Source organism: Canis lupus, chromosome 11 (assembly GCF_003254725.2).
Source record: "Canis lupus dingo isolate Sandy chromosome 11, ASM325472v2, whole genome shotgun sequence".
In the NCBI taxonomy this organism is placed as follows: Eukaryota; Metazoa; Chordata; class Mammalia; order Carnivora; family Canidae; genus Canis; species Canis lupus.
The window spans coordinates 70,264,516-70,288,167 of NC_064253.1; the positions used below are offsets into that span (position 1 = coordinate 70,264,516).

Here is a 23,652-nt window from a genome sequence, read left to right on the forward strand (position 1 = left end):
AGGAAATTAGTAAGTGGTACTAATAGCTGGATCCAATTCACAAACCTCTATGAAGAGGTAGTCAGAGGGAAGAAGATGCATACTCTTTAGATGAAACAATTAAAGATCACTTCTGAGAAATAATCATGAGCGGTATCCCAGGGCAAAAAGGAATATTATTAGCTGGTGTGTTTCTTTTTTGACTTTCTCATTTCCATTACGGGAAAGTGCCCTGAAATTCCCCAAGCAGCGTCTTCTATGGCAACAGACAAGGGTACTGATTTTGAAAACCAGACTTAAAGGAGTGGGAGGTGGGGGCAAATTCCTCTTAAAAAATAATGGTCGCCCACTGCCTGACATTCCACATGACCAATTCATCTATCCCTTAAAATTTCAAGGACTCGGGTTGCTTAGTAAAATTCCAATCCCCTTCAAATCAGGGGTCTCAAACAATGAGCTGACAAGCACCAGCTGGACACTGGGGACTGGGTTCCAAGATGATTAAGTGAGCTGGTTCCTGGGGCACCATCATGGATGAGATCCGAGTGGGCAGGAAGGCTGTGTTCCAGACAGAGCAGGGTGGCAAGTCCAAGGGGGAGGTCAATTTGTTCTCAGTGCAGCATGGAGACAGGCAGAGGGGGAAAAAACAACTACGAAAAACACCAAAGACTACCAGGAACCAGGAAGATACAGAAAATGAGCTGAAGGTGATACATAGGGCGGGGAGGGAGATGCCAGGGAGAGAAGTAACCAGGATGCTGAGACTTCCTGTGAGTCTCAGTGGGCTGGAAGGGAGGTGGCCCCGTTGAATTTTAACACACAAAGTTGAAGCGGATAGCAAATGCCCTCGAACAAAGAACACGCATCAGAACCCTACTTCACTGAACACCAGTTCCCTGGCTGGTGCAAAGGCAACCAGAACGCCTATTCCACAGAAGAGCGGATGACTGCTCGCCTCTGCACCCCTACCTCACCCAGGCCCCCCGAAGCCGTGCAGATCTCATTCCAGATGGTCCATCAGTCTAGTGGCTCTGAACGTGCTCTGCCTGGAACACACTTTCCTCCTTCATACCCTGCACGTCTGGGTTTAAATGGCACGTCCTCAGAGAGGTCTTCTCTGACCACCAGATCTGAGCTTGCCTTCCCAACGCGCCTCTTGGTTTTAATTGTTTTCCACCATTTCAATTATTTTCACAGCGGCTCTCATTTATTTCACTGCCACAATGTATTTCGGTATTTTGCTAATTTTCTTTGGTGTCTGTCTCTTGCTGAGAATCAAAGTGTTATGAAGGCAGAGGCATTCATAATGTCATTTTCAGGACAGCATCTCTCTTGCTCCAGGACACATAAGGATACATGAAATAAGTATCTGTCCAATGTGTGAGTAAGTTCGGTGAAGATTAAATAAGACATCGCAGGTTGAACACCTAGTACACTGCCGTCATATCAGAGGCACATGATGACTTTTAGCTGATATTTTTAGAATCATCTAATATTATATTGATTTAGATTCTAGCAGTGAGCTTGATTCCGGGAGGGCAGAAGGATGGAGAGACGGAGAAGGCACCCGGAGGGCTCCAAATACCGAGTTGCTGTCTTCGCATTGTGTCTGGAACCCCCGATGTGCTGTAACACAGATGGCTGTGTACAGGGATCTTACTGGGGAGCCTGAGGACGGGGAGGGAGTGGTGCAGAAGGCTGACACAGCAGGTCCATCAGGGAGAGGGGGGAAGCTGAGACCAGTTCTCTTTTGCACAAACCAGTTTCATCTTACCCTCAAACAAATTCTTTGAGGAGGAGGATGAATCTGTCCAAGATCAACCTATCCTTGATGCTCAGCTCAACCCCTACTTTCTCCAAGAATCCTTTGAGATCTGGGGCACCTGGTGGCACAGCTGGTTAAGCATCTGACTCTTGGTTTTGGCTCAGGTCATGATCTCAGGGTCGTGAGAAGAAGTTCTGCATCATGTTCTGCACTTGGCATGGAGCCTGCTTGGGATTCTCTCTCTCTCTCTCTTTCTCTTCCCCTCTAGCCTCTTCTCACCCTGCTTATGTGCATTCTCTCTCTAAAAAAAATAAATAAATAAAATAAAATAAAATAAAATAAAAAATAAAATAAGAATCCTTTGAGATCTGCCTCAGTGACAACTGTCTTCTCCAGCTTCCATTCTCTTCCAGAAGACACAGCTTTGTAAACCATGCAGCTTATGTTTCCTGGCTCAAGGCTGCTGTTCAAACATCCATCTCCTCATTAGCTCATGTCTTGAATGGGGAATAGATCTAAAAACATACTAGGCTCCACTCCATGTTGGAGACTGACAAAATCTGGAGCCTAGAAAGTAGAGGAAATGTTGCTTGCCTCAAAGTAGGACATGGTTCAGCTGGGAGATAACCAGACGGAGACATCAGAGAGCATGGCCAGCGCTGTGATGAAGCTGTCCCAGGCACCTCTGGGCACACAGAGCAGAGCCCTGCCTCCTCTGAAGGCTCAGGATGGCCACGTCGGGGCTGAATGCTGAAGTATGAGAAGGCGACAGCTAGGTGGAGGGGATGGAGTAGGCAATCTAGGCAGAAAGAAAGGGATGTTTGCAAAGCAACAAAAAAGACCCTTCAGGGCCTTCAGGGAACAGCCCTGTTGTAGGGCGGGCGAGCTGTGAAGCGGGAAACGGGCAGAGAAGGGCCCAGGGTAGCTCCTGGCCTCCTGACGAGCAACCCGCGGAGCCAGCCACTCTGCACCGCCTTCGCCCTCCGACGGGGCGGCAGCCACCACCTTTCATCGGTCCCCTACTTCACCTGTGACCCCAGCCCCACGGCGGCCGCCCCGCACCTCCCCTCAGGTCTCGCTTCCGTGGCTGGTCCCACGCTCAGCCCATTCACACGGCTCTGGGTCTGTGAGGGACCGGCCGCCCGGAGCCCTGGTGCTCGGGCCATGCCAGCTCCCGAGGCCCCACCGGGCCCGACCACGCAGTGAGACTCCACCTGAAATACTGTCACACCCTCCAGCCTTCCGGGCAGCGCCGTTAGAAATCCGCCGGATTAGTTTTGCTCACCTGGTGACATGGCTTGCTAGTGATTTTCATGCGGCAGGATCCGGAAGGTCCTAATGCCGTGTCATCTTCAAAGTTGCCTGCACTTTTTTTTCATCTCCTTTTTTTCCTACAAACATAGCCGAGAAGTGGGCATCTGGCTCTTGATCTTCGCATGGGACGATCATGAGCACAACGGTCAGGATGGCTCGCCCCCGAGCATGTTTCTACTGCTTAGGTTCCAGCCTTCAGCCACCTGTTTCCTCCTTGCAAGCAGGGCCTGAGTCCTGGCACGCTAGCACCCCCATTTTCCAGAGGATGGAGCTGTGCTACGGGAGGGGTGGAGTTAGGGTGTGAAGCCATGTACTCTGCCACTGGCATTCGTGGTCTTAACCGCCACACTTCACGTGTGGGGTCACCAGCTCTCAGGGACACCAGGAGGCCAGGAGGCAGGTGCAGGGCCATCTGTGGCTCCTTCCCTCTCCTCAGCCCCTCCTCGCAGTGACTCCCTAAACGTCCATGGCTCCAGCCCTACTGGGACTTCCTTGTCCTCCCTCTCACTTCGAATACCCTGGTTTAGACACCATCATAAAGGCTAAATGGAACAGCCCCTTAGTGGGTGCCCCACCTTCCGCGGTGGCCACTCGGACTCCCCTTCTACACTGTGGTCAGTCCGCAAGCCTTTACTGAACACCCACTGAGTCCCTGGAGGTTTCACAGGAACAAGATAGCTACTCTGTGCCCCTAAGGGGCTGAAGGGAGCATTAGCTGAGCACTGACTATGTGCCATGTGCGCGTCCACCGCTTCATATTCTGTCACTCGACTGCCCTCGGAGGTGCTTTACTGCTCTTGCCCTCATTTCACAGATATGCAAACAGAGGCTTAGGAATTAAATAACAAGTTCACTGCTACACAGATAGAAAATACCAGAGCCAAGTAGGGAACGTAGGGAGTGTGATCCTACATCCCAGACTCGTCACCAAATCAGAGGTCGCATTGCAAATCGCAGTTGCGAATGTGCTGAGTGCACATTTATCAGGGAGACCGAACTTAGACGAGGAGGGTGAAATGCCAATGAAAGTGCGTATTACTGAGGGCCTCCTGTTTGTCAAACATTGTGCTCAATGCTTGACAGATATGATCTCATTTAATTTTCCTGGGAGGAAGCTATTATTATCATGCGCACACTATAGATTAAGAGATAGGCCAGAAAGGTTAAGTAACATCTGTAATATCAAACAGCTATTAATTCCCAGAGCCAGCATTTGAACCCGGATGCATCTGACTCTCCAGCCTGAACCCTTCATTACCATCTTGCATGGCCTTTTGTAAGAGCAACCGCGACCTCTACATTCCCGTTTAAGTCCTTTAGCGGCTCTAGGACTTCCAATCACTCCCATGAGGAGAGCTCAGCAAAGAGACTCTGCTCTTCCGTCTGTCCCTCCTGTTAGTTCCCGTTGTGCCCCTTGGAGCCTGGGATGCTTTGGGCGTCACCTGTTCCTGCCACACCTTTTCTTATGCTGCGTTCTTTGTCTGGAACATTGTCTTGTCCTCACTGTCTCCTGGATCTCCAACAGAGTATCCTCTCACTCCCAATCCTGCCCATCCAGCTCCTTCCAATGGGACAAATCCTCTCACTCCCTAAGGCTTCACCCAGGTCTGGAAAGTGGAGACTACTCCAGGTTTCCCCGGCAACCTTGCTGACTATGGCCTACGTGCCCTACCTGGTCCAGATTATGATTTACCTTCTATTGTAGTCTTCTGCTTTATGGTTATCCTGTCACTTTAAATAACAGGTGTGATCTTTTTGAGGATATGATTAGCATTTACTGAGCACCTGCTATGGGATATTTTCATACCAGCCTCTATTTCATCTTCAGCATCACCTTGTGAAGTAGGGGCTAAGAGCTTTACTTTGGTAGATGGTGAAATTGCTGGCTCAGAGGAGTGAGTGACTCGCCCAAGACCCATATTTAGTAGGGAGAGAGATGCAGACTTGCACCTGTGGTTGTCTGATTCTAAATCTCTTGTGTTTTTGCATCTCGGCCTCCTTCAGAGTTGACGGTGTCCCAGAGTATGACTTCTTACCCTGCACAGATGCTCAGCAACAGTCAGCTGAAAGCCTTAATATATGGATTCACCAATAAAGCCCAAACGGGAATACACGCAAGAGGGAATACATGGAGAGCTTAGGGGTGCTCCGGGCTCTGGGGACCATTCAAGCTGCAGGTAAGATGCCCAGGCCTTTAGCAAAGGTTCAGAAAGTTGCCAACAGCTGCCTCCAAACCAAGGCTGAACAGCTGCGATATGTTTGGCTTAGATCATCCAGAGGGGTGGCTGGGGAGGAAAGCCAAACAGCAAGGCTCTGCTGGGCATCAGGGACCTGATGGAGGGAGTGCAGAGAGGCAGGAGGGATGTGCAGGTTTTAATTATTCCTCCCATCTCATCTCTACCCTCTGCATATGATACATTCTCTCCCTCCCATACTCTTTCTGGCATCCGAGATGTTCAAGGTCCCTTGGCAGCTGAAGCTGGGAACTGGGGATGGGGAGGCATCTTTCCCACCATGGCCCGGCTCCCCACCACTTCTTTTTTCATCCCAGAAGCCTTGGGAGCCCACAGTCCCTGCCCAAGCTTGGCTGTGATCCTTCTAAGCTTTCTTCAAATGGCAACTTGTGGGCTGTGAAAGGTTTGCTCAGCTGCCTTTGCTCCCAAGATCCTCGCTCAGGGGCTGCCCAGCCCAGAGAGGCCCAGACAGGAGTCAGAAGAGATGGGGCTGCTAATGGGATGGTGGCATCAAAACTCCAGAGTCCCGTACCCAATGGGAATAGTAAAAAGGGACTTTGAATCTCAATATTTGTCATTCCACTTTTAGAATGTTAGGGCAGGGAGGAATTTTAAGTACCATCTTGTTCCCTTCCCAGATTGTAAAAGGGGGGAAAAAAACCCACAAAAACAAAACTGAGGCCCGGGTAAGCAGAGATTGCCAAAGTCCTGGGGAATTCATGGCAGAGGCACAGTCCAACTGCAAGCATCTAATTCTCTGTCTACCACCTTCTGTATCCACTAATTGGAAATCTTTTTTTCTCGACCCCTTCCTTCCTGTATGACACTGAGGTGGTCACATAAACTCCCTGGGCTTTAGTTGCTCTTAAATTTAAAATGGTTAGGATAATGTCTGGATCTCCTTCATGCGGTATTAGAATTAAATGAGATAACCCTTTGCAAGGTACTTAGCAAAGGGCCTGGCACTTCGCAGTGTTTTGTAAATGTCACCAATTATTAGTGTTGGTATGAGCTCATCACTGGGAGGCTCGACCAGCAGGGTCTCCATGCACCCAAAGCGTCCACGCCCCTCCGGGAAGCCTGCCACCTTCCGTCACCCAGCTCTGGGTAACCATCAGTGGCTCCGAGACCCAGCTCAGGTAGGATCCTGCAAGACGTCCCCCCCTTGGCTGTACTCCCCACCTCCAGTTTGGGGTGTGCGACTGCCCTTCTTCTCTGTCCCCACAGCATCCAGGACGACAATCTCTCTCTCTCTCCGGGAGAGGTCAGAGATGTGTTTTATTCGTGTCTGCACCCCAGACATCTGCACATGCCACGGAGCAGGGGATGTGTAATACTTGTTGATCAAGGGAAGGGAAGGAGGGAGGAAGAGAGGCAAGAAAACAGGCATTGTGCATCAACAAGGAAGTGTTGCTATGAACTCATTCTTAATTATTTAATTTCTTCCTTTTGCCCAAGCTAAGCCTCCCTAATGTGGTACCTTCTACAGATGTAGCCATACCCACCAAGAGCTCTTTCCAACTCCTTTAATGTCTTTATAAATAATAACGTTATGAACAACAGAAAGGGAACAGCACCACGTTCTCATCATCAGAACTAGCCTCAGAGTTGGCCAAGTGATTCCACATTCATCAGCCATGACACTCACTTGAAACACGGAGTATTAACAATGCTTTTGGGATGAGGAAACTGAGGCTGAAGGTAAAAACAAAACAAAACAAAAACCTCCAAAAAAACAAACAAAATAAACCTAGAAAACAGAATACCTGGGAATAAAGCTCACATCTCCTGGGTCACAGGTCAACGCACTTAACCACTGCCCCAGGTCACCTTCCCCCTCCCAGCACTGCACCCCTGCCTCACCCCTACACTACTCTGCAGACACCAAGCCAGCAAGGATGAAACATCTAAGTATAACCTCAAACTCCATCTCATTGAAGCTGCCATCCATCACTCTCTCCTCCCCGTCACAAAGTCAAAGTCGTCTTCTGCTCACAACAGCGGAATGGAATTATTAATGAGAATAAATTAAATTTCCCTACCCCCCTTTCAATCGTTCTCTGCCCCCAGTTCATAGGAATGGATTTTTGGACTCAATGTGCTATCAAAACACAGAAATTAGTCTCCAATTTTGGACGTCAAACTCAGTTATCCCTTTTGTTAAGGAAGGGAATTAATAACAATTCATCCTGGTCAGATGCCAAGCCAACATCTTAGCACAGAGTGTCATTAGAAAACCTAACCCAACTGGCTGTTGTGATATCTTGAAAAGCTTGAGCATGTTCAGCTGCTTAGCATGGTTTTCCAGGGTTTATTCTCCCTCAAGCCCCTTGTCACTTTTAACCTGGGGATCAGTGACTATTTAAGGAAGAAATGGCTTGAAGCATTTTTTTTCCTTCCATGGATGTGTGGATTTAGACTTTTCTAATGAAAAGGTTGGAGGGGGAAGAAATACCAGATTCCACTCTAGAGGGATATCTAGATCCCTCACCCCTCCAAGCATCAGCTCCAAGCCATTGCTGAGCAAACTGCCCATTAAGTACATGAAGAGGGAGAAGGGAAAGAAGTTTTCACAGTTTATAATTATATTACCAGTTTCATTACAGATCTCATTTTAATTCTGACTGAAACTAGCCTGGCCTTCTCCCTGCACCCTCTCATGTATAGTTATTAAATCTGGGTTAGAGTTCAACCTTTTCTTTCTTATTTCAGCATATTAATATAGTTTATTGGTATTTCATTGCCACCTCCCCCCCTTGGGTGTTCCGAATCTCAGCTCAATTTATATTTTCCCCTCTTCCTGGGCTTCTGGATGAAGCTTGCTTCATTTTGGTGTTGTGGGGCGGGGGGGGGGGAATGTGATTTTTATCGGAGTTTCTTATTTTGGGGGATGGGAACGAAAATGGTGGGGAGCAAAGTCAATCACAGAGGAAAGGCAAACTCAGATTTTGTGTACTGTCATTCCCCAGGATGTATCTTCTTAGGGCATCGAGGTCCACCTGCCTCCCTGCCCTCCACTCATCTCATGGACACAATGCTTTATCTGTCTACTGAAGCCTCTGTTAGGTTTCACAATAGGTTAGGACATGAATAAGCTGTGGCCCTCTGTTTTCATTCAGTGAATGCTTCTTGGTGACACACACTCTGTTTTGGACACTGTCCTAGGTGCTGAATATAATGAGCAAAACAAAGAGTATCTCTAGCCTTACGGAGCTTACAACTTGGGAGGGAGAGCCCAACATTAACTAGATGATAAATAATTACCAACTGAAATAGCTAAAATCAGGGAATAGTGCAGGTCTCATGGAGAATGATTAGGAAGGGACTTAAAAGAGGCTGGGATATGAAAAAGGGGGGGGTCAATCACTTTATGGTAAATAAATTTGTCCAAGAGAAATGAAAGAAGTGGGGAGAAAATTTTTCAAGCAGTGGGAACAACTTGTGCAAAGGCCCTGAGGCAGAAGGCAGCCGAGTTTATTTAAGGAACCCATATAGAGGCAGTGGAGTTAAGTTGAGGCTAGTTAGAGATGTAGGCAGGGACCTGATCTTACAGGGACTTAAAAGTCATGTTATAAAGTTCAGTCTTTAGAACAATTATAATAGGAGGTACTTAAACAGGTTTTAGGAGAAGATGCAATATGTCAAGATAATTCATTTTAAAATATCACTCTGTTTGTACTGTTGAGAACAGACTGGAGGGGAGCCAGATTTGACACAGGAGGCCAGTTTCTACGACTATGGCAGTTGTTCCAATGGCATATTCATATCAATAACAGTTATGGAAGGTAGACTGTAGGATTATTAAAAAGGTACAAATACAATGCTATGTAGTTTTCAAGGAAGGGGAGATTATTTTGGACTAGAGGGTTTTGGGTTTTGTTTTTTTTTTTAAAGAAGTTTTTGAGGTTTTGCTAAAGAAAGTTTTCTAGAGGAAGGAGAAAATTAAGTTAGGTTTTAGAGATGGTAGGGTTGCAGAGCATGGAAATTTAGGAAGGGTACTCATGGTTTAGGCAACTACATACAGGGAGGAAAACACAGGCAAGGAAGCCCATCTGCCATAAGAGCATGGAATGCATGCAAAGCAGTGAAAGACAAACAGGGCAGAGACTTTGCTGTGGAGAACTTTTATACCTGAATATGTTCTCTGATGCTCAAAGGTCTGTAATCAACACCGAACATTTTAAAATAGAATCCAAGACCCTGCCAGAGAGTAGAAGGTCCAAGGAACTACTCTTGTTAGACAAGTTTCTTTGCAGTTTGTGATTAAGCAGCCACCTTCATCGTGGTCTATTTTTTCCTTCCAAGAGTTGAAAATACTCCTTCCATGTAATCGAATCACTACACACTAGCTCTAAAGTCAGTTATAACCTTATTCTTCATTAAAAGCACAAAGCCAACATGTTAGCTCTCTCTCTTGGGTTGAAAGCATGAAGTAGGAGCAGGAGCAAATGAAAGACCGAGACTCACTGTATACAATGTTTGTGTCCAAAAGCAGCTACACACGTGGCTTATTAATAAAGTAGGCCATTCTAATGATGGGCATTTCCACTTCAGGATTTCATAGGCTGGTAAGGAATACTTATACCCCAAATTCCACAGTCATAGAAAACAAAGAGGATTTGAATATCACCTAGTCTGATCCAAAAGGCAATGCTAACAACTTAACTTGATCTTAATAAATAAATATTTTTCTATGAATGTTTTGATGCAATTTACATAGCACATAAAAAACTGTATCTGTGCATATGTGAGTGTGTGTGTGTGTGTGTGTGTATTTAGCCAAGTAAAGCATTCAAGAGATATCCCTAGACTTCAGTCTTTCCTGAGTTTTACTCCATTTTTGAGCCTAGGCAAAGAATGAGTGATGCTTAGGGATGAGGTAGTAAAGAATAAACAAACATACTTTGAAAGTACAGAAATTAACTATTTTAAAATTTTATTTTCTGATAAAATGGCTCTGAATCAAAATATCATGTACCCAAGTCAACTTCACTTTTCCTCTATGGCTTCACGGAAATATGGTCATCTCTTCTCAGGAAATTTCCTATGATGGGGAACTCTTTACCTTGCAATGACCCCTTTCCAATATTATACAAAAATGATCACAACTACTAACATTTATATGATTTATTGAGCCATTACCAGGTCTCTGGAACTGAGCTAAAAGCTTTATGAGCATTATTTCATTTATTCTTCACAATAACTCTATGAGATAAGTATCGCTACTATACCCACTTTATAGATAATGAGGCTGAAGCTAAGAAAGTGAAGACATTTTCAGACTAAGGATCATTTGATCTCATCTCTGGCCACCCTTATCACCAAGGTAGCTCTAATTTTACTTCCTAGGGACTTTCAAGTCTGTCCCCTTTTCAATACAAGTAATAATAGCTATGTTCATATTTGTCAAAGAGTGGAACATGGAAGGACCTTGGACCAGGGGTTCAGGTAGACTTGGACTTTCATATACCTTGCTTTACTTCTGTGTCAGTCTGGCCGAATCACTTAACATCTCTTGATACCTACCCTCCATGTATGCAAAATGGGGATGCTAAATGCTGCCTCACAGTTCTGCTATGAGACTTGAATGATTAAATAACTCCATGCAAGTGTATGCATACTGCCATATTTATAATAGATTTACTCAATAATATTAGGTTCACTTTTTGATTAGTTTCCTTCAACTTCTTATAAAACAATTCTCTTCCACCCTTTCCTTAAGAGGTCATTAGGTGTCTATAATGTTTTTCCAGTCTCACCTACAAAGCCTCTCTTTTGGACAACTTCCAAAATATCACTCACCTTCTCAAAACCTAATTCCCAGAATATAAAAGAATATAAAAGAGAACTCTGGATGTAGTGTTATTTCTCTACACTAGAATGGAGCAATCTCACCCATTTAATCTAAACAATTTATTCCTTTAAAAGTTGTTTCTTCTAGGGCGCCTGGGTGGCTCAGTTGGTTCAGCATCTGACTCTTGATTTTGGCTCAGGTCATGATCTCAGCATTGTGGGATTCTCTCTCTCTCTCTCTCTCTCTCTCTCTCTCTCTCTCTCTCTCCCCTGTAGAAAAAAAAAGTTGTCTCTTCTACTGGCTTACTGCAGCGGTAGCATATTGGATAAATATATCCTGACTTATACTGGGAGCCTCAAGGAATGCACAAACTGACATCTCAAATAAGATCAGATTTTAAAATTAACCAATAACCACTCATTCATAATGCCACCGACATGACAATTTGGATGAAACCCAAATCCATGTTCCCAGGGATGCTTTATTATAAAACTCATATTCACATTGTATTTGGTGTGATCACAACTACTGGAGCTACAGCATGAGGCAGCTCCATTAATATGACTTTGATAAAATCAAAGATGGAAGAAATCAAAACCCCTTATCAGAAACCCAAGGGGTCTCAAGGAGTTATTACATCTGCTGGATGGGAAAAAAATGACAGAGATATTAATGTATTAATGCAGCTCTCAAACTTCTGTTGATTGATCACAGAATTCTCATTAAGAATATTAATACTTGGCCTCCACTCCTCGAGAATGTGATTCACTATTTCTAAGGCGCACCAGCCCAAATGACCTAAATGCAGATGACCTACAGGCCACAGCTAAAAAAAAAAAAAAAAAAAAAAAAAAAAAGAGCTGAATTCAGTAAGTTTAGACACAAACCTAGTCTACATCTTCACTGTGTACTTAGCAGGGAAAAAAAGCCAGTCACTACTGGCCTTGAGAAGACTAGACAAAGAAAGGGGCGATATTTACCAAGGGTTTGGATACAGGCTGCAGGATTTATTGTTCATGCCAACTGGGGTCTGGACAAGTGCTACACTGTGCTGACCTTTACCTATAATGGGAAGTAAGCATCAGGTATAACACAAATGCAGAATTTATTTTCTTTCTGAAGACGAGTTTCATTTCTCAGGTCCCTTCTTCAGGCTTCAGCACCACAGACAGCCCAACATCCATGGTTGGATGAGTGCTCTAAGGGCTGGCAGGCTGGCAGCTCAGGTAAGGTTTCTGAGGAAGGTGAGAGACATGAGAACTGTCTTGGCCTTGATCCTTGGGTGGCTTTGTCTCAATGGAGTCTTTCCCATTTAATGGGGGCTGCTTTCATCCTGATAGGCCTTGTTATGATGTTGTTTATAACTCAGCCAGTAGCTGTAGGTGGGGGCCAATATTATGGTGTGTGTGTGTGTGTGTGTGTGTGTGTGTGTGGTGTGTATGTATGTGTATGTGTTGATAAAATCAAAGATGGAAGAAACCAAAGCCCCTTATCAGAAACCCTATATATATATATATATATATATATATATATATATATGACCATATATATGTAATATATATAAAATATTGCTTACTGTATTTATGCTATGTATCAATGCATTTACAAATATTAATGCCAACTGATAATAAAGGTTCAGGAAAATAGACACCAGCATCACTTCCCCTCTTGCCTTCCTGTATAACACTCTAGGATCTCCAGAAATCAGAGCTGGAAACCCCACTAGTCCAATTCATATAAATTGTTCTTTGTCAGGCCCTGCCCGACCTCCATAGAAAACTGGATTCCACCCTTTTTCAAGTCCTAGTTTTCTTATCTGTGAAATGAATTTCTTTTTTAAATTTTTATTTATTTATGATAGTCACAGAGAGAGAGAGAGAGAGAGAGAGAGAGAGAGAGGCAGAGCCACAGGCAGAGGGAGAAGCAGGCTCCATGCACCGGGAGCCCGACGTGGGATTCGATCCCGGGTCTCCAGGATCAGGCCCTGGGCCAAAGGCAGGCGCCAAACCGCTGCGCCACCCAGGGATCCCCTGTGAAATGAATTTAATAAAGATCACTTTGGAGAGCTGGCGGGGGAATGGAATGTGCAACACACACAGATTATCCACCCACAGGAGGCACTGGGATCATGCTGGGAAAGGTCTGCTTGCCGAGAACTACTGGACAGTTATGCACCTGACTTTAAGTATTCATTGCTCTCAGGATTCCTGTTGATCCCCAAAAGAATCATAGTAGAATCTGTTAGATTCTATTAGAATCTATCAGAATAGAAGGATCTCATCTATTTAATTTATTTTGCCTTCTTGTTCTGATGTGTCCCAGCTTCTAATGTCTCTTCCTTTATGCATCATTTTAGGGAATAATAGTAATAACTGTTGCTATTTATTGAGTAATAATAATGTTTTAGATCTTTTACTGGTATTTTATTCACATGATGTTATTCAATCTTTTCAAAATAATCTCCATTTTACAGATGAGAAAAATTGAGACTCAGGAAGGTTAACTGACTCTCCTATATTTTACAGCAATAAAATAAGGAAACTGAGATTTGAACCCAAACAGACTCATTTTAAAGGACACATTCCTAACCAAAACAATGCAAAATGTAGGGAAAGGGGGTTCCATTTAACCTTGAGATGAGACCTTTTGGGCTAGCTCCTCTAGCGGTGCCTGCCATATTTGAACTCTCCAGTACTTGTACACTCCATGGTCAGTTTCAATTATCCTTGATCTCTATGTAATTCCTGCTTTAGTTTTCCTAGACTCAGTCTCCCCTTTCTTTATTGAGATCTAATAGAAGATTTCCCATGCAACCAATCTTAAGTCTGCTTTAATTCAGGTTCTGTTCATTCATTCAACACATATTTACTGGGCATCTACCAGGCAGTGTGCTTGTTATCAGGGATATGATATCTCTCCCAGAGGCCACAACTCCTGCCCTCACAGGGTTTCCATTCTAGAGGTAGAAACAGATAACTGTACAGGAAGTTATAAAGTTTTTAATTTATGACAGAGGACAGAATAAGGACCACTGAGAAAGGGGCATATCTTAATTCATCACATTTTTGTCTATCCTTCTGAGCCATCACAACAATTTTGGAGTTTTCTTGGGGGAATCCCTTGATTTTCCAATTTACCAACTATATGTTATCTGAAAATCTGATAAATATGGAATTGTAGGTTTAACAATAACCCAATAAGATAGGCATTGTTACTATACTTATATTGTAGATGCAGACTGAGGCTCAGAGAGTAAGTCATTCACTTAGCTATAGACACAGAAGATAACAGATTCAGCTATTTGAATTCATATTTGTATTGTTCTATAACCTCTGCTCTTAGCCACTAAAGTATTTACCATGACCCTGAGCAGGTTACTTAGACTCTTAGGAGCTCTATTTTTACATGCATGAAAATATTCAAAATTTGAATGTTGCTAAGGCCTATCATTCTACAGTTAAAGAGCAGAGACTATTGAAGCTAAAATAAGGTCACATGCTTTCAACAGTGGCCAAAATTTGTCCTTTTGGTTTTTCCAAACTCATTGTTCATCACTCTTAGTCTTTCATCTCTATATGCCAACCACATCCAGGCTCTGGTAATTCTTCCAATCCCAATCTTCATGAGCCTCTATGACTTAGATGCTTCTGTAAGTTCAATTCCTTTTGCCTCCCTCCACTACCCCTTTGTTATCTCATACTCAACATTTTTGCCTGTTATACATGCGCATGTGATTTGACAGGAATGTACCACAAGTATTGTGCTTAGGACAGAAAATCAACTGCATGTATATAAAATGAGAAAAACTAAACTTATTTGCAGTTCAGATGAAAGAGGCTCAATCACATGGTGAAGTGGGAGCAATCACAGGATGCATTAATAGAAGCCTGAATGTTACAGAGAAAGGAAGTAGAAGTTCTGCTTTGGATAAAATATACTAAAGGGATTGGTGCTATGTTCTGAACATGAACTTACAAATTAAACACAAAAGTGAGTTACAGTGAGATAAATCTAACAAATACTGAGCAAGGATCTCAAAAACATCCAAGACATCCAGCTGGAAAAATCTCTAAAAAATTAATGGTGCTAATATGGTGCAAGAAGTCAGATGGGTGGTTGGTTACCTCTGGGAGGGCTTTCATGGGGAGGGAGCATAAGGAAGTTGTAGATACTGGGAATATCTTATTGTTTGATCTTGGTGGACTCTTATGGAAAAATTTATTAAGCTGCATACTTCATATGTCTTCTTCATTGTATTTATGATAACTTTTAATACACTTAAACACAGTAGTACCAAGCACTTGGACAAGCATTTGGGGAAATAGGTGCCACCGCATCCTGTTGGAGTATATAAAGTGGAACAGATTTCTGAAGGGCACTTTAACAATAGCTATCAAGCACCTTAATCAATTTCTTGGGCCATGCTTTGCAAATGATTATAGTGGCTACAGTGTCTCATTAATTCAAATTAATTGGGTGAAGAGTAGGATATAACATTTACAGGGAATGAGATATGAGTATTCTCCAGGATATTTGGGAAATTCCAACAAAGCTCATATGATCTTGTTTGTCATGTTTTTTAATTAGCAAATAGTATTTGGGGTGGATATTTTTAGTTAGGAATAGATTCATAAGCAATAAGAAAGAGTAGGTTCTCTAGAGTAGCTCAATCTTTCTGCACTCACATTTGAATTCTTCCTCTATTTAACAAAATTTAACCTTGCCCATGGCAAAGAGCAGTCTGTGGTTCCGTTGAGATAATCCAGGATTCCAAGTCATAAGGGCTTCTTTCAAGCCCTTTAGATGCTCCCCCCTCTTTTTTAAATAATCTAATTGTGTGCCATTTGTGGAGGACATTTGACCAGATGGGTGCAAGGTGATGAGCAGGTATGGGGCATCTTTTATTCTTGATTCTTACCATCTGCAATGAAGTGCTCAGGCACGTGCAGAGTCACCTTCACGGTGAGTGGACAGGACATCTGAGTGCCACACACCATGGCCAGGATGCAGGAGCTCACAGCAATCAATGTCAAGGCTGTCTTGTTCACTGGGCTTTTCAGCAAACCTAATAACAAAAATATACACAAAGATACATAAGTTCATGAGGTGATAAAATAGGAATAGCACGGAATTTGGGAATCTTCCTATTTTCCAAATGGAAAGCTGGGGAAGGAAACCATTTTTTCCAACTTCTGTGCTTGTCATGACATAGCAGCCTTTTTTGGGTCTCAACTTCACTCTCTAGAAAATGGGCTTATTATACCCTTCAGTGTAGATGAAAGAAACAAGCCTCATGAAAACTGTGCAATTCTCCTTCCTCCCTTCCTAATTAGCCTGGTCATCATTGATAATTATTTAAATGATATTAAATTCTCTACTGGCTTTAGCAGCAAGTAGGAGGAAGTGAGAAGTGCTGAATTCATAGAGCCTAGAGGAATGAGCATGGGCTTTGGAGTTTGACAACCATAGCTTCAACTTTGGGCTTTAGCCCTCAATGGGTGTGTTGTGAGCTGTTTCATTCTGTGAACCCCAGTTTCCGTACATGTATGATGAGGATAGTAAGAAACAGCTCACAGTTTGTGGTGATGATTACTCCGCATGGTGTGTACACACAATGTCAACTAACTGGGTTTCACAGAATGGTGGAAGCTAATCAGTTTAAATTAATTTCACAGGTTTTTAGTGAGCACCTGCTATATAGACACACACAGAGCAGGAAGAGAATAGTTTCTGCTCTTCGGGAGCTTCCAGGGTAGGGGGCAAAGGCAGGCTTATCCACAGCTAGTTACAATTCAAGGTAAGTTGTATGAAGAACTAATAGAGAGGGCACAGGATGGGGAGGGGAGTTTTTGCTCAGGAAAATTAAAGACAATTTAATGGATACAGTAGAATGAGTAGATTGGATTTGCATGGCCAGCAGAGCATTGGGCCAGCAAAGAAAGTCTGTGGACTGTGTCCTAACTAAGCCCCCACTGGGTCTCATTCTTTAAATTCTGCTATTCACATCTACTTTCAAGGTTTTGATTACTATTTTTAGAGCAATGGCTCCCAAATTTCTATCACCCACTAGGCTCTTCTTTTGAGCAAATCTTTATGCCCAAACCTCCCAGACCTCTCCCTCTGGAAGTCCCAAGGGCATGACATAAACATGTTTGAAACTGGACATGTCATCTTCTCTTTAAACCTTTACTGCCTCATCTACTTCCCTCTTCTGCTCCTCCTCCTCCTCCTCCCCACTCCCCAACTTATTGAGAACACCACCATTAAAACTGGCCAGAAGCTTAGATTCCCTTCACTCTTCCGGCTTCTTCCTTTATAGCATCTGTACAATCACGCAGTCCTATTTATTCTACGTCCTTAGTAGGTTCACCTCTTTCCCCTCCTCTCTTCTATTGCCCGTTTGCTTGTAGAATGAGTGAGCTATAGGCACATTGTCCCACCTCATTCCCTGCTGGAACCCCTTGACCTGTCTTATAGCATCTGGATACAGGATGCTGTCCATGCTCATTAACCTGGCATCTGATGCCTTTCACGGTGGGCCTCTGCACCCACACCTCCTGTTGTCCTCCCTTACCTGGCCAGGTGTGGGCAGGACTGCATAACTGCAGTGCCATCCCAGTCAACACTTCATCGTGCTAACATTACCATAGGTATTATTTGTTTTGCATAGAAATCCACTTGTTTCCTTGACCCTCATTGCTCATTGAGATTAACCTCAAATGTAAATTGCTCTCCCTCTAGGCAAACAGCCTGCATGTGTTGTGTCTCTCAAAATATCTTGTTCAAACACTAGATTCTAGTAACTAGACAGTAAACTCCTCGAGGACAGGCACCAAGTCCTTTGTGTACCACTGTATTCCAATGCCTATCACTGTGTCTGGAACATGGTAGATTCTCAGTAAACACATCTGCACTTCCAGGGATGAGAGTAACATATTAGTAAGCAGACGCAGGTGGTGACCAATCAAAAAGTACGCCAACCATAAACAAGCAACACTGCCAGATGGTGAATCCTAATACAGTAGGAAGCCTCATGGACAGCTGACTTTGGATTTTTCATATGGGTATTTATTTTTCTTAATAAACAGTGAGCTTCTTGAAGGAAGGGATCCCATCTTCACCATCTTTATATCTCTCACACTAAGCTCAGTGCCTGGAACCTAGAAGTTCCTTAATTTAAGAATAGCGTGCTTATCTTTATTGCTAGTCCTAGGACAAGGCATAGCTTATGGTACAGACTATTTATTTGTGGTTGCTGTATTTACTAATTGTTGGATATCTATTAAATGGAATAGCAATAAAAATTTAAAAGTTGGTCCTGGTGTCAGGTAGATAGGAAATTCCTAAGCCTAAAATGGCTACAAAAAAAAGGGGGAATGTATTTTCTCTCTCTTCTGGGAGCCACAGAAAGCTATTCCAAACTCTGAAATATAAATGCTTTAGTGACTAACTAATATAAGCAACCTAACATCGACATTGTCTCTTACAAAGGGTATGGACTAGGAGTTGGTGCTTTGCACAAATCTTTCTTCAAAAAGTCAACATATTACCCCAAGCCTAGATACTCAATAAAACCCCCCAAAATAGCAGTCAGCAGCAGCACTGAGTTTCCACTCGAGATTCTATGGAGTCTGTTCTGAGGGGACGAACATGTAAGGATGAGTCCAGCATGAACATAATCTTGGGACAGTGACCCAGAGAGTGAGATGTGGGAGGTAGAGGCTCTAGGCACTGGGGAGGCAGATGCCCTGGATGGAGAACAGTACCCTGTGGGGCTCCTGGAATGCATCTCCCAGACACAGCCCACACAGCAGCAGAGGCAGATGTGACCAAGACATTCTTTTCACTAATTAACCAACCACCAGAAATGCCACCCAGGCTCCATGGGAAGAAGGCAGAGGGGCAGGTATGGGATTGTTCACACTGTCTCGCTGGACTCACGCTGGCCTGACTGTCCTATGTCCTATGTCATTTAAACCTTCACAGTAATCAACACTCAATAAGAATCAGTGGGGGAGGGAGTCAAGTTGCATCAGCTTATGGCCTCTCAGTTTTCTCCTCTGGAAAATAAGAACAAGACAGCATATCCTTTAATGGTATGGTGGGAACTAAATGAGACAGCAAATGCCAAACGCCTAGCACGGTTTTTGGCACATGGCAGGCCCTTGGTAAATGATCATTTCCAAGCCGAGTATCAGTATTTATCTAATCATCGATGGCAGAAACCAGGATGCATCGAGTTCTGTGTCCAACACATTATCAGAACATATCAGGAACTGACTTGCTCTTTAAGGAACTGAAGACAAAAAGAGTGGATAGTAAGGGAGAGTCAGATGAAGAGGGAGGGAGTGGAGGGGAGAATGTGAATGAACAGTGTCCTGGGGCAGCCATTTATTCAGCCGAATGCCTGAATCACCATGGTTGTCTCTGAAGTCCGGGAAGAAGAAAACATGCAGGTCAAGACTGCACTTAGGCCAGATGCCTGTGGAGCCGTCCATGGGGCTTGGGGAGTTTCCATGGCAACTGTATCTGGCAGAAACTTCACAGTGGAACTCAAACAGAGGTGACTTCTTCAGAGGTCCTGGCCCAGGGAACTGATCATCAGCATTTAGCTCAGAGTAGGAGCTGTTGACAGCGGCAAGGTAGAAACTACCTCTCCCAAAAAACCCACCTCCTTCTCCTCCAGGCTCGTATGGCATTGTAGGAAGCAGAGACAGGGAAGAGAACCTCCATTTGTGGAATGCCTGCCGTGATCCAGGCTCTACACCTAGCCCTTACGTCTACCTTTCCATCTGCCCATCCGTCCACCCACCCACCCATTCACCCACCTACCTACCCACCCACCCATCCATCCATCCAACCGACTTTTATTGAACATCACTTCTTTCTCTATATTGTTCTAGGCAAAGAGGAAATTATAGTGAACAAAGCCAAAGTTCTTGAAGCTTACATTTTAGTAGAGTGGAATTACCTCCTTTAATCCTTACAATGAACTGTTACTACTATCCCCATTTTACACATGAACAGAAGAAAATAACAACCATATGATTCTCAGGTCACTCAACTTGTACATGGCAGAGGAGAGATGAGAACCAGTTCTTTCCATCCTCTCCCCCATATCACATTATCTTCCACCTCACTCCAGAACAAAGGTCACACAGTGGCATCATGTAGTTGCAGAAAGAGCATAGCCTCTGAAGCTAGATATGGCTGTGTTCAAGTCCCGGCTTAACCACAGAATCTCCATGGGATGCTTGCCATTCAATCTAGCCCTAATAAGACAAAATATTCCCGTCTGAAAAACAGAAAGGGTGTTCTTCTTTCAGAGCTGATTGGAAGACAAAAGATAGCAAATGCGATTGGAAAAAAAAATCAATAAATGGTAGCTCAGATCAATACATGATAGCTCCAGATCGTCACATGAGCATCGTCAGATGGCTAGGGTCATAGTTATACCTGTTTCACATCCTGGTTCGTAGTTTCCCCTCTCATCACTTGCAAGAGAGAGAGAGAAAGAAAGAGAGAGAGAGAGAGTGCTGTGCTGTAGGAATAGAATTACACCAGGGCGTATTGATTGCTGGAACTGGAGAAAGTTAATAATCTAATTTCCCTTTCATTTCCCCTCCCTCCTACCCCTCAACTCTTCTCATGGCAACAGAGAATGGCATAAAACGCATTGCTGGAGAAATTCGACCGGAAATAACTCAGTATTGTTGATCCACACGCTGCCTATAATTTGGGGTTTGATTGATTCTCAGTTTGGAGATGCCAGGTTGAGGGAGGAAAATCACATTTAAGCTAAATTTGGAATTGAATCAATCACATTTTACAATGAAGAAAATAGATCTAACCCCATCAGACCACTGTGTGCAGAAAACTTAAAGCTGCCATACTCCTATTGATCCCTTCCTCCTGATATATCTCTGGGGGACAGGAGACTAAGTCCTCAGCTGAGAAATCATTTCTTCCTTCAAATGGCATATGGGGTCGGGGTCAGGAGCGAGGATCTTAGGAGGCCAGGACATTAGAGCGGAGGAGCTGAAAAGGTAGAAAAGCCACCTAGGATAGGAGGGAGAGGCTGGATTTGGGTTTTAAACATAGAGATTTAAATTCAGACTCTCCCATTTCACTGTTAAATTGTGGCAAGTTACCTACACTCTCAGGGGCTCAGTGTTCTGGTCTATGAAATGGTGATTACAACCCATAACTGGTGGAGAAGCTGTTTAGATGAAATGAGAGATCGTTAAGTGCAATGCTAAGCACACACATCGTATTTTTCCTTTCTTCTCAGTTCTCCAAATCCCTGCTGCTTACAGAGATCAGCAGGACAGAAGGCTCTTTGTCTCAGGCTGGACTTCTGGCTCTTACACTTAGCTGCTGGCCCCCATGGGCAAGTCACCTCACTCCTCTAAACCTCAATGACCTTACCTGAGAATGAGCTCATTCAATAAGTAGTTACTTGATGTGCATCTACTACGTCCCAGACCTCCTATCTTGTGCCCTCCTCTTATTTTCAGGGTTTATAAGAGTGTCTGAATGTGTTAGTCGCTCAATAAACATCGATTTGATGAATGAGTAAATGAATGAATGAATGCTTCACTATTCTACCTATTCTATGCTATTCACTATTCTATGCTTCCATTCTACCCACGGGTTGTCAGTACTGAACTACTGCTACTGCTCCTTCTCCAGTCAAATGCATTCATTCACTCTCTTTGGCAACGACTGGTCTCCCCGCCACCACCACCTCTCCAGGCAGAAATCATACGAAAGGCCGTTGAGAGGCTGCTAATCCTGCTACATGTCAGGGCGAGCACGTGCATCCAGGTGCTCCCCACTAACCTCACTGAATGCTTCATGAGATCCCTGCCGTCCCTGAGCTCCAGCACCTCTGTGCTTCCTCGTGTATTTCTGGAAACTAAAATTGGGACACATCCTCTGACAAGTGCAAGTGTCACACTGGCGGCCAGAGGAAAGAATCCTTAAAACCGTGACTCTCGGGACTCTATGGAAGGGGGCTCCCTATCCTCAGCCTGCCTCATGGCTGGAGAGTGCACATACTACTTTAGTGTGAGGTGTCAGCGGAGGGGGGGTGGTGGGACCAATCGTTTCCTCCCCTCGGTCCCTGTTTTGCCCCCCTGGAGCCAAGTCTCTCCTCATCTCCTTCTATCTTGGTCATGAACTAGTTTCTTGCGTTCTCTGGCTCTTTGACCTTGGCACTCTCAAATCCACAGTACCCTTTCCATCATTTGCAGTGTTCCCAATCTTCCATCTTCCATAAGGTCATCCTTTGTAAGCCTGTGCAGGGGCGTCTGGGGTGCTCAGTCAGTTACGTGTCTGCCTTCGGCTCAGGTCATGACCTCAGGGTCCTGGAGTCGCGTCCCATGTCAGGCTCCCTGCCCAGAGGGGAGTCTGCTTCTTCCTCTGTCCCTCACCCTTGCTCATGCTCTCTCTCTCTCACACACTCGTGCTCTGTCTCTCAAATAAATAAATAAAATCTTAAGAAAATATGTAAGTCTGTGCAAGCGTTCATCTAGCCTCGCATACCTAGAGAGACAGCAAACTCAATCCCCGTGAAGCAGCAATTCCCCTCTCAGGCAGTTGTACTCACAGCCCTGGACACTCACTCTACAAGCCAGCTTCTGCTGCCCAGGCCAAATAAGAAGCCTCTAATACCTCCTCTTTGGGGGCAGCTATGTAGTTAGTGAAAGGTGGTAGTTAGGTTGTCTTGAGTCTTCTTTCTTCCAAATCAAACACTGCTAGTTTGACTTTATTTCTCCAAATTCATATTTTGCATAGATTTTCTTTTTTTTTTTACAATGACTTTCCTAGCAGAGAATATCACCACTGCCACCATCACTGTCATCAGTTACCATCACCATCAGCATCACTATTATTTATGAAAACATTTACGTGCCAGACAATATAACGAAACATTTTTCACAGGGTACTTAATCTTTACAGAAACTTCATGAGGTGCTATTATCACTCATATTTTACACATGAGGAAACTAAGCTCACCACTCAGCGAGGGCCAGGCAGCTCAAAGTTTATGAAATGAAAAACCATTTGACTTTAGAAGTTCTTAGCCACTACCTCCATAACATTTTTTTTTATCAACATGCCAGATATGGCTTGAAAAATTAACCCTAACTATCAAGCTGCTTATAGACCTTAGCTTACCCTGGAGTCCATGGGGACTACAATTGGGTGTTGACCTCAGGTCTTCAAGGGAGCTTCTCCACATCACCTGAGGGAATGTTACAAGGAGACTGGACAGTGAAGGGGCAGGTAGGATGGCCCTTTCTGTTCCTTTCTGAGCTGCAGAAGATATTACATGGCCTTGACTAGTTCAGCGGACTCCTGTGAGGCCAGTGGGCAAACAACTCTGGCTGGCTCTGCTCCATGGATAAAGCTTGGATTGTGGCACCCTATTGATGATAAAGCCACAGGTGGCAGTTGCAGAACGAGGCTCTTGGGGTCTCTCTATGGCAGCTGCAGACGGCTGGGCCTGGAAGTACGGACGTAACTTTAAGGTGATGACAGTGGAGACCTAACAATGGTGT

General features: G+C 44.1%; 1 protein-coding gene across 4 annotated transcripts in view; it reads right to left on the reverse strand.

Moving 5' to 3' along the window:
• ASTN2 (astrotactin 2) overlaps nt 1-23,652 on the reverse strand; it is an 853,772-nt gene that overhangs the window by 498,747 nt on the left and 331,373 nt on the right. For all 4 annotated transcript variants that reach the window (XM_025432065.3, XM_025432067.3, XM_025432064.3 and 1 more), the window contains one exon: nt 16,005-16,151. In XM_025432065.3, the coding sequence (XP_025287850.1) occupies nt 16,005-16,151 (147 nt within the window). The remainder of the gene's footprint in view (nt 1-16,004; nt 16,152-23,652) is intronic.